Source organism: Rutidosis leptorrhynchoides, chromosome 1 (genome assembly GCF_046630445.1).
Source record: "Rutidosis leptorrhynchoides isolate AG116_Rl617_1_P2 chromosome 1, CSIRO_AGI_Rlap_v1, whole genome shotgun sequence".
In the NCBI taxonomy this organism is placed as follows: domain Eukaryota; kingdom Viridiplantae; phylum Streptophyta; class Magnoliopsida; order Asterales; family Asteraceae; genus Rutidosis; species Rutidosis leptorrhynchoides.
This window is the reverse complement of record NC_092333.1, coordinates 148,733,183-148,745,279: the sequence shown is the minus strand read 5'-3', so window position 1 is coordinate 148,745,279 and position 12,097 is coordinate 148,733,183. Positions and strand designations below refer to the sequence as shown.

The 12,097-nt window shown below is 39.3% G+C and overlaps 1 protein-coding gene across 1 annotated transcript; it reads left to right on the top strand.

The window, feature by feature from the left end:
* Positions 1–834: 834 nt before the first annotated feature.
* On the top strand, positions 835–9,043 carry LOC139890139 (uncharacterized). Its single transcript, XM_071873036.1, has 2 exons — positions 835–1,335; positions 8,741–9,043. Exons 1-2 carry the CDS (start codon positions 835–837, stop codon positions 9,041–9,043), a joined length of 804 nt encoding a protein of 267 aa, XP_071729137.1.
* The last annotated feature ends 3,054 nt before the right edge of the window (positions 9,044–12,097 follow it).

Sequence of the window (12,097 nt, the reverse complement as noted above, 5' to 3'; positions counted from 1 at the left end):
CCCAAAGTGTTACAGGTTTTGCGGATTTGCGCTCAAGATTTTTATTAAACTTCCACAACTAACACATGTCGAATGCCATGACATTAAGCAGAAGTCGAAAGAAAGCTTAGGAGAGATAATAGACAGATACACCAAGGAGGTGGCCAAAATACAAGACTTGCCAGAAAGCCAGAAGGTGTCCGGCTTTATACATTGTATAGATACCGACAGACACCTATCTTTATGGCAGCGGCTATGTAGAAGAGTACCAGAAACTTTCGCAGAAGCTATAAAAGAAACGCATGATTACATGCGGGTACAAGAATACATAAAACAGAATCGCGAAAAAACCTCTTCAAATATAGACATCGACGATAATTATTATCGAGTGCAGGGAAGAGGGTCAGAGACTGGCAGGCGTTATGGTGGTAATGGGTAACCCAGGAGTGGTAACTATCATAATGATAAGTATCGCAAATTTAACAACAATAAAGGGGGAGGAAGTCAAGGGTTTAAAAGCAGCCACACCGAGAATGTTGCGTTAATAAAAGACCTCACAAAAATACCAAAGGAAATTTTGGCTACAGAGGCAGTATGCAAAAGCTTCGACCCCCCAGTGCCTTTATCAAAGTATGGGAATAGAGACAATAGCAAATTTTGTGATTTTCATGATGGTTACGGTCATGAAACCAACGAATGTCGGCATTTAATCGAAAAGGTAGTTGCTGAACTTAAAAGAGGAAGATTGCAACACCTGAAGAAAAATGCAAAAGCACCAACCGATAAGCCAAAAGGAGAAAAGAATATCCGTGGTAAAAGAAGGATGGGGGAAAGGAAACGGATAAAACCATAAATATGGTAACCAGCGGATGTGCAAATCAAAGACGCAAGTTGGAAGTATCTGAAGAATGGGAAAACACTCCCATTGTGTTCCCGGCCATAGCACAGGAACCCTCGGATGCGCCCATCACAATTAAAGGAAGTGTTAAAAGCTGCGGGTACATCATCAAGCGACTGCATATAGACACCGGTTGCGGTGTTGATATAATGTACGAACATTGCTTCCGTTTGCTGCCAGGGGCTGTGCGAGCCAAGCTAGTGGCCCCTAGCATCACATTATCAGGATTTTCTGGGGAGTCCGCATGGCCAATCGGGATTATTGAATTAGAGCTGGAGCTAGTAGATGATGATGATAATAAGGAGTTAGTAAGAAGTACAACAGTAGAATTTGATGTCGTAAGGTCTTACTCAAAATATAATGTGCTTTTAGGACGCACGACTTTGCAAAAGCTGAGAGCTATCCCTTCCACAGTGCATGGCCTTATCAAGTTCCCAACACCATTAGGAATTGCAATGGTAAGGTCATAAAAACACTATGCAAATGTTGCCGCCGTATGTAACGACCCGACCAAATCGTCATTGACGGCGCCGCTACTTAGGTCCCGTTGCGTGGTCATAGTCTCTATATGAGACGCGTTTGACCAAAATTATGTCGCATTCATTTGAAACGTGCATGACTTGCAAAGTTTAGTTTACAAAACCGTTCGACAACAAGTCTAAGTTTACAAAAGTCATAAAGTACAAATGAAATATCTTGCGACATAATTAGTTTAAAATCACAGTTGCTATAAATAGCGTAAGTATGTAAACAATATGTTTGAATCCAAAGGTGCTATCACTAGCGTATGCATGTATGTATGCTTGACTCCAAGCAAGAAATCAGAGTGTATGCATGTATGCTTGACCCCAAGCAAGTATGAATGTACGCGGAAGCATGTATCAAATAGCCATGTATGAACCTGAGAAACATATAGAAAACTGTCAACGAAAAACGTTGGTGAAATCATAGGTTTAGTAAGTATTAAACGTTGTTTTTGAACCACAAGATTTAGTATTCCCATAGTTGATTATCAAAATCGTTTGCATTCCAAAAGTATTGTTCGCGAGCACCCAATTATCAAGACTTAACGTTTCCTTCCATAGAACCCCATCACAATAGTGTTAGAACATACACTGTTTCTCGAAAATATATTTCATCCGTAGACGGTAGCGAACCGTCCGTAATGAGGGTTTGTCAAACCCGTATGGCCACACAATATAAGTTCTCGCTTACACCCTGCAAGTGTAACTAATGATAATCGAATTGAGGATTTTTGTTCTAACTCGCTGTGGAATGTTTGTTTCCTTGTACTTGTGTTCAAAGTATAAAAGTATGTAGTATAAAACTGTATATGTTTCTCATCCCATAATTTAAAAGTATAAAAGTTGTTGAAAGATGGGACTATGATCTCACCTCGAGTGCACGAGTATAAATGTACTTCACAAAGTAAACGTGTGCATGAATGTTGCTTAGCTTTGACCTAAACAAGTAAGTTGTATCAATTAACCGGTTACGACACAAGGTCGGGCGAAATGTGTTCAATTAGTCCTATGGCTCGTTACGACTCGAATAGTATAGCATGTGAATCACGTTGTCAAGTTTCATGCAAGAATCAAGTATAAAAGCATGTTAGAACGATTGTATAAAAGTTTGGTTAAGTTTGACTAAAAGTCAAACTTGGTCAAAGTCAACGAAAAAGTCAACACATTCGGGTCGGGTCCCGAACTATTTTTCTAAGCTTAGAAATCATATATGAGCATGTTGTCCAAGTTACATGTTAATCGGAGGTGCGTAGCATAGCAAACATTTTTCGAATTTTGACCATGTAGGTCAGAACCTGGACATGCCTTATGTCGCGCCGCGACAAAGGCTGGCCGCGCCGCGGCATTACACGCGAGCTGATACCTGGCCAGTTTCAGTTTTCTAAGTCTCAACCCAAAACCTTTTTATGCATAAAACACAAACCGCAAACACTTAGAACTCGCATCTTATATCGTTGGAAAGCTCTTTTGACAAGGAATACAATTAACTACCTTTCACAAGCAAAAACATCAATTACAATAACCGAAAACTCGTCAATTGATCAAGAAAGGTTTATTTTCAAAGTTTCAAGTTCGTAAAACGTATTTTATGATTCGGAAATCCAATTTACACATACGATATGCTGTTTTGAAGGTAATGAAACATACATTACAACTAAACACTTACTAATAACATTTCATGGCATTCGAAACATCAAAAGCTCGTTTTAAGTCTATCAAACCCTAACCAAAATCCGCAAAAATCAATATTCATGTTTTTGAAGTTTCCTTAATCAACCTACGCATCAAAACGAAGCTAGTGATACTAGTAACACAATTAAAACATGCACTTTAACAATCTAACAACATTAACTCATCCAAAATCAAGGATTAAGCAAACCCATTTCAAGTTCATGCTAGTTACTCCAAAAACAACAAATCGAGCAAACCAAACATATATTCATGTTAGACTTGAGCCATAGACACTAACTAACACCATTTCAAATCAAAAACACGAATTTAGAGAAATCTAGAGTTTTAGAAATGTTACCCAAACGAGATGAAGTTGGTATCAAATTGTAGAGGATGAAGAGAGGATTCCAAATATGTAATTTGTTTTGTTGTAAGCCTCCTAGATCGAATTTAGATGATGAATGATTGAATTGGGTGTTGTGTGTGTGTGTTCTTGCTAGAGAGAAAGAGAGAGAGATGGAGGGATTGAATGGTGGTGATTGGGGTGGACTAGTTGACCTAGTCAACTAGTTTGCCCCGTGTCAATTTTAGTCCCTCGAGTTTAGAAGCGGGTGCGGGATTTAACCGATCGAATAATTTTGAAAATGCAAGTTAACGAGAGATGTTATAATTAAATAACGAGAATATTATAAACGTTAGTCAACGGAAATTGGGAATTTAAATAGCGAAAGATATTATAAAAAAAAGGCGGTGTTAAAAATAAATTTAACGGAAAAACGCGGGATGTTACATTATCCACACCTCAAAAGAAATTTCGTCCCGAAATTTAGTTGGAAGTAGTAGTTGTTGAATCTTAATCGAGATCTTGCATTGTAAATTCTACGAATAAGTGAAGGTACGTCCTTGAGTATTTCCACGAATTTTGACGGTCGGGATCATATGTTGTTTTAAGGTTTGGCTTCCATGATTCATGGTTTCAATCGGTCCTCCTAGGAAGTGAGGTTTATCGTCGATAGTGAGTTTCATCAGAGGAGATAACAAGTTCTCGTTTCGCAAAACACGTCTTTGAGTTGATACATCGAATGTAGGATAAACGGAGACTCAAAATGAGTCGGAAAATCTAAACGGCTAGCGACGGGTCCAAAACACCCCAAGAATTTAAATGATCAAAATATCGCGGATTTAGCTTCCTACGTTTTCCCGAAACGGATTGCACCTTTCCAAGGTGCGACTCTTAACGTGACGCGGTTTCCCACGTGGAATTTGAAATGTTTACGTCTAACATCGGCGTAGCTCTTGGTGATTACGAGTCGTGTAGGGTTTTGCCTGAATATGAATAAATTTTCTCGGTTGCTCATGAATAACCTCGGCCCCGGTGAATTGATCATCGTTTACTTGGTTCGACAAAGGAGAATGACGTTTCCGGTCACATGTGGTTTCAAAAGGAGTGACGTTAAAACTCGAATGAAAATCATTGTAGTACGAGGATTCGGTTAAAGGAAAATACTTTCCTCAACTAAATTTGAAGTTGGTAATACAAATTCATATTATGGTTTCCAAGGTTTAAATCGCATGTTTGTTCGGTCCGTCGGGTTGTGGATGGTACGCGGTACTCATGTCTAAACGCGGTCCCGAGGCTTTTTGTAAGGTACTCCAAAATCTAGAAGTGAAACGAGGATCTCAATCCGAAACGGGGTACATTTCCCTAAGGCATAGTGAACAAGTTTGCTAGGAATTGAAAACGTTAGCTAGGACAAGTTTCTCAAGAAAATTCGCGTCGCGGAAGATTTATCGGTTTCCAAAAACGTTCGTCGGGGCAAGTTCTTATCGGGTTTTGAAAACGATTGTTAGGACTATCCACCCTCGCGGCGAATATTTGTACGACGTGAAGAGTCGCTCTCCATTGCGAATTTAGAATAAGGACCTCCTGAACCGGAAGTACGAGGGTGATGCAAGAGAAGTTTCCGCCCCGATGTGAGCATAACGAGTAAATTGTAGTTAGTCAACAAGACTGCGCGAGGACGAGCTAGTATACCCATGTGACATACGGTTGAAGTCGAATGGAATCGGTAATTCATTCGGAAGCATAAATATAATTTGACAATAATTGAAGGTGTGTCCCCGGTATGGTTGTTATAAATATTCTCGGAGTTTTCGGATGTCCAAACCTGAAAAGATGAAGTCATGTACATGGCACATGGTGGTGTTTAGGTTGATCGAGTCTAACCACCATCACGCGTCACTAGAACTTTGGTATGTCTTACCGTAATATAACCACGTTGATCGAGTGTCGTTATATTACGCTAACTCATACCTCCATTCCCACATCACTCTATGGATTCAAGTTCGTGTAATCGCGAAAATCTAAAATGAACAAAATGTAACGACGTCTCAAACGTGACTCGTATCAAATCGAAAGATTTTTGTGCAACTCTGAAGATGCGTTCCCCGAGGGAAGTGTATAGATGATTGTTCACGTCAATGTGGTTCGAGTCAAACAATAAGGTATTCAGGTATGAAAAGAGTAACGAGTCATGATAACGAGTAGCACGCAACCGTAGTGATAAATGTTGATGACGATACTCACCTAGAGTAGTGATGGTAGTAACACCAAAAAGTAGATAGTAAGAAACACCAGTGGGAAACCGATAGTAAGTTGAAACGGTGGCAAATAACAATCCGGGAGACAGAGTTCCCGAACAAGTGTGACTAATGAAGTCGTCGTCATCCATACGTGTATGAATCATGAATTTACGTGTGTTACCAAAAAGTGGCGGAATACGAGTTCGTATGATGAAGGTTGGGTACCATTAAAAAGTTTGCCTAAGAATGATTCAAGTATAATGCACAAGTAGTCAAGTAAGTGCTATCTATAGCAAATGTATGTCAGAATGCAAATGCTAACTATCCGGTTGTAGTCTAGACTCACTAATGCGTCCTAACGACTCTGTTAGCCACACTAATGCACGTCCTAGTTCCCTACAACCAACGCTCTGATACCATCTGTAACGACCCGACCAAATCGTCATTGACGGCGCCGCTACTTAGGTCCCGTTGCGTGGTCATAGTCTCTATATGAGACGCGTTTGACCAAAATTATGTCGCATTCATTTGAAACGTGCATGACTTGCAAAGTTTAGTTTACAAAACCGTTCGACAACAAGTCTAAGTTTACAAAAGTCATAAAGTACAAATGAAATATCTTGCGACATAATTAGTTTAAAATCACAGTTGCTATAAATAGCGTAAGTATGTAAACAATATGTTTGAATCCAAAGGTGCTATCACTAGCGTATGCATGTATGTATGCTTGACTCCAAGCAAGAAATCAGAGTGTATGCATGTATGCTTGACCCCAAGCAAGTATGAATGTACGCGGAAGCATGTATCAAATAGCCATGTATGAACCTGAGAAACATATAGAAAACTGTCAACGAAAAACGTTGGTGAAATCATAGGTTTAGTAAGTATTAAACGTTGTTTTTGAACCACAAGATTTAGTATTCCCATAGTTGATTATCAAAATCGTTTGCATTCCAAAAGTATTGTTCGCGACCACCCAATTATCAAGACTTAACGTTTCCTTCCATAGAACCCCATCACAATAGTGTTAGAACATACACTGTTTCTCGAAAATATATTTCATCCGTAGACGGTAGCGAACCGTCCGTAATGAGGGTTTGTCAAACCCGTATGGCCACACAATATAAGTTCTCGCTTACACCCTGCAAGTGTAACTAATGATAATCGAATTGAGGATTTTTGTTCTAACTCGCTGTGGAATGTTTGTTTCCTTGTACTTGTGCTCAAAGTATAAAAGTATGTAGTATAAAACTGTATATGTTTCTCATCCCATAATTTAAAAGTATAAAAGTTGTTGAAAGATGGGACTATGATCTCACCTCGAGTGCACGAGTATAAATGTACTTCACAAAGTAAACGTGTGCATGAATGTTGCTTAGCTTTGACCTAAACAAGTAAGTTGTATCAATTAACCGGTTACGACACAAGGTCGGGCGAAATGTGTTCAATTAGTCCTATGGCTCGTTACGACTCGAATAGTATAGCATGTGAATCACGTTGTCAAGTTTCATGCAAGAATCAAGTATAAAAGCATGTTAGAACGATTGTATAAAAGTTTGGTTAAGTTTGACTAAAAGTCAAACTTGGTCAAAGTCAACGAAAAAGTCAACACATTCGGGTCGGGTCCCGAACTATTTTTCTAAGCTTAGAAATCATATATGAGCATGTTGTCCAAGTTACATGTTAATCGGAGGTGCGTAGCATAGCAAACATTTTTCGAATTTTGACCATGTAGGTCAGAACCTGGACATGCCTTATGTCGCGCCGCGACAAAGGCTGGCCGCGCCGCGGCATTACACGCGAGCTGATACCTGGCCAGTTTCAGTTTTCTAAGTCTCAACCCAAAACCTTTTTATGCATAAAACACAAACCGCAAACACTTAGAACTCGCATCTTATATCGTTGGAAAGCTCTTTTGACAAGGAATACAATTAACTACCTTTCACAAGCAAAAACATCAATTACAATAACCGAAAACTCATCAATTGATCAAGAAAGGTTTATTTTCAAAGTTTCAAGTTCGTAAAACGTATTTTATGATTCGGGAATCCAATTTACACATACGATATGCCGTTTTGAAGGTAATGAAACATACATTACAACTAAACACTTACTAATAACATTTCATGGCATTCGAAACATCAAAAGCTCGTTTTAAGTCTATCAAACCCTAACCAAAATCCGCAAAAATCAATATTCATGTTTTTGAAGTTTCCTTAATCAACCTACGCATCAAAACGAAGCTAGTGATACTAGTAACACAATTAAAACATGAACTTTAACAATCTAACAACATTAACTCATCCAAAATCAAGGATTAAGCAAACCCATTTCAAGTTCATGCTAGTTACTCCAAAAACAACAAATCGAGCAAACCAAACATATATTCATGTTAGACTTGAGCCATAGACACTAACTAACACCATTTCAAATCAAAAACACGAATTTAGAGAAATCTAGAGTTTTAGAAATGTTACCCAAACGAGATGAAGTTGGTATCAAATTGTAGAGGATGAAGAGAGGATTCCAAATATGTAATTTGTTTTGTTGTAAGCCTCCTAGATCGAATTTAGATGATGAATGATTGAATTGGGTGTTGTGTGTGTGTGTTCTTGCTAGAGAGAAAGAGAGAGAGATGGAGGGATTGAATGGTGGTGATTGGGGTGGACTAGTTGACCTAGTCAACTAGTTTGCCCCGTGTCAATTTTTGTCCCTCGAGTTTAGAAGCGGGTGCGGGATTTAACCGATCGAATAATTTTGAAAACGCAAGTTAACGAGAGATGTTATAATTAAATAACGAGAATATTATAAACGTTAGTCAACGGAAATTGGGAATTTAAATAGCGAAAGATATTATTAAAAAAAAGGCGGTGTTAAAAATAAATTTAACGGAAAAATGCGGGTTGTTACACCGTAGAACAAGCAGAAAAACAGCCAAGCGAGGCAGAACAACTTCGAAGCTGCATGATTATCGCAAACCCGCGATATCCGAAGCAAAAAAATCAAAATCGGTGGAGCATTATCCGATGAGACAAAGTTTAGGCTTCGTAATATACTAGCTTCTAATATGGATGTCTTTGCATAGAAAGAAGCGGATATGACGGGCGTGCCAAGAGAAATTGTTGAGCATAAACTCAATGCAAATCCAAGTTTGACGCCAATGCGACAAAAGAAACGTGGCATGGCACCAGAAAGAAGTGAATGTTTGAAGGCAGAAGTTGACAAGTTGGTCAAAGCAAACATATTACGAGAAGTACGGTACCAAACATGGATAGCAAACCCTGTACTGGTAAAAAAGCCTGACGGGTCTTGGTGCATGGGTGTTGACTTCACGGATATCAATAAAGCATATCCCAAAGACAATTATCCTCTACCAAAAATAGACTGAAAAGTTGAGTCGTTAGCAGGTTTCAGATACAAATGTTTTTTGGATGCGTACAAAGGATACCATCAGATACAGATGGCAGCAGATGATGAGGATAAAATTGCTTTTCACACAAGCCAGGGTATATATTGCTATACCAAGATGCCATTTGGTTTAAAAAACGTAGGAGCAACGTACCAACGCGTAATAGACAAGGCTTTCAAAGGTCAGATTGGCAGAAATTTAGAAGCATACGTTGATGACTTAGTCATAAAGAGCACAACAGAGCAAGGTCTGTTGGAAGACATATTAAAAATGTTTGCATCGTTAAGAAAGATTAATATGAAGCTCAACCCGTCGAAGTGCAGTTTTGGAGAAGAAGAAGGAAAGTTTATTGGTCAGATAATAACTGAGCGAGGGATACGTGCAAACCCAAAGAAAATAGAGGCAATTGAGAATATGCCGTCACCTAGAAATAAAAAGGAGGTGCAAAGTTTAATGGGTAAGTTGGTGGCATTAACAAGGTTTTTATCAAAATCTGCAGAGAGATCACTCCCCTTTTTCGGGACACTGAAGAATTGCTTAAAGAAAATGGATTTCAAGTGGACGGAGGAAGCAGAAGCGGCATTTCAGGAAATGAAAAAGTTGCTGAAAGATTTGCCAACAATGACTGCGCCGATGGCGGGAGAAACGTTGATACTATACGTAGCAGCATCAAAAGAAGCAATAAGTTCAGTATTGATAGCGAACAGGGGACATGTATGCACTATAGAATTAAAAATAACTAATTTCCAATCAATAGATATATAAAATTATATAATTATGATGTGCGAACAGGTACAAATGCCTGTATATTTTGTTAGCAAAGCTTTAACAGGGAGTGAATTAAACTATCCTGCAATTGAAAAACTGGTTTATGCACTAGTGCATGCTGCTAGACGCTTAAGGAGATATTTCCATGTGCATCCAATAATGGTCCTAACAGATCAGCCAATAAAGCAGGTATGACAAACAACAATGTGTTGTCAACAAACATAAAATTGCTTGATAAATTCTAGCAAATTTACATTCGCTGATACTTGTTGAGCATGTGCTATATAAACCAGAAAATTCTGGTCGCATGGCTAAATGGGCTATTGAATTGTGAGAGCATGAGATAAGCTTCTTACCAAGAAGTGCGGTAAAAGGACAAGTCCTAGCAGATTATCTGGCTGAAACAGCCGGAGATATCAAAGTCTCGCATGAATCAAAAGAAATACCACCTTCTCCCAAACAGTTGTGGGAGATGCACACAGATGGGGCTTGAGGTCCAGAAGGCGTAGGGGCAGGCATAGTCCTAAAAAGTCCAGAGGGAGAAGAATATAACTTTGCGCTGCGATTTAGCTTCCCCGTCACAAACAATGAAGCTGAGTATGAAGCGTTGTTATCTGGAATGCGGGTAGCAAAATATCTGGAGATAAAAGAACTGTCAGTATATGTTGATTCTCAGTTAGTCGCAAACCAATTTAACGGAATATTTGAAGCACATGATGAGTCGATGCAAAAATACCTAAAACTTGTGCAAGAGCTGGCAGTGGTCGATTTATTCCAGATAACTCAGGTTTCAAGAACGCTAAATAAAAAGGCGGATGCGCTTTGTAAGTTAGCCGCATTAACATTCAGTCATTTTAAGAAAGAAATTTGGGTTTAAGAAGTTAAAGTCAAATCTATCGAAGAAGAGAGTGTTTCGGCCGCAGTTGAAGAAGAGGAGCAAAGTTGGATGACACCAATAATAGAATTTCTAAACAACGGTACATTGCCGATAGATTCAAGTGAAGCAAGAAAGATTATGATGAAAGCACCAATGTATCTATTAGATAAGGGAATTCTATACAGAAAGTCTTTCTTGGGACCTCATTTGCGGTTTCTTAATCAATTCTCAAGCGGAGTCAATCATACGGGAAGTGCACGAGGGAATGCGCGCTTTGCACTCTGGACACAAAACAGTTGCGTCCAAAATAATACGGCTCGGATATTACTGGCCATCGATGTACAGAGATGCTGCAGAAGTAATACGCAAATGTCAGTCGTGTCAGCTTCATGCACCGGTAAGCAAGGCTCCGCAACATCCAATGATACCGGTCGCATCGCCATGGCCATTCTGCAAATGGGAAATCGACATAGTGGGGCCCTTCCTTGAAGGACCTGGGGGTGTAAAGTTTCTGGTAGTGGCCATTGATTATTTTACGAAATGGATAGAAGCCAAACCGCTAAAAACAATTTCGGGCAAATAAATCCGAAATTTCGTATGGGAAAACATCGTCTGTCGGTTTGGAATACCAAATGAAATAGTAAGCGATAATGGTACCCAGTTTGAAGGTAATCCATTTAGTGACTGGTTCCAAGAATTGAATATAAAGCAAACGTTTACATCAGTCGCACACCCTCAGGCTAATGGTTAGTGCGAGGTCACAAATCGGGATATCGTTTTAGGAATCAAAGCAAGGCTGAGATTGTGTCAAAAGGGTTGGATAGACAAGATACCTAATGTATTATGGGCACATCGCACACCTCCAAAAAGCACAACTAATGAAACACCCTTTAGCTTGGTGTACGGGTCCGAGGCTGTAATACCCGCCGAAATAAATGTGCCAACCATGCGCATAGCTTCCTTCGATGAAAGTAGCAATTGCGAAGAACTGCGTGAAAATCTAAACTTAGTTGAAGAACGCAGAGAAATGGCTGCCATAAAAGAAGCAATCAACAAACAAAGAATCGCAAGCTACTATAATAAGCGCGTACAACCATTATCTTTCCAACTAGATGACTTGGTGTGGCGAAAAAATGAAGCAAGCAGAGCAGAGGATACGGGTAAACTTGGACCTAAATGGGAAGGACCTTACAAGGTTATTGGCGTAAGCTATACAGGGGCGTATTGGCTAGCAAGTTTAGATGGAAAAGCAATAAAACACACCTGGCATGCGCAAACACTGAAACGGTGCTACATATGAAAAAACTGCAGAGGGATTGATCACCCCAAATAATTGTTTTAAGTTTTTATTATGTAAAGTTTTTATTTTCCATTGTAAAAATGACAAC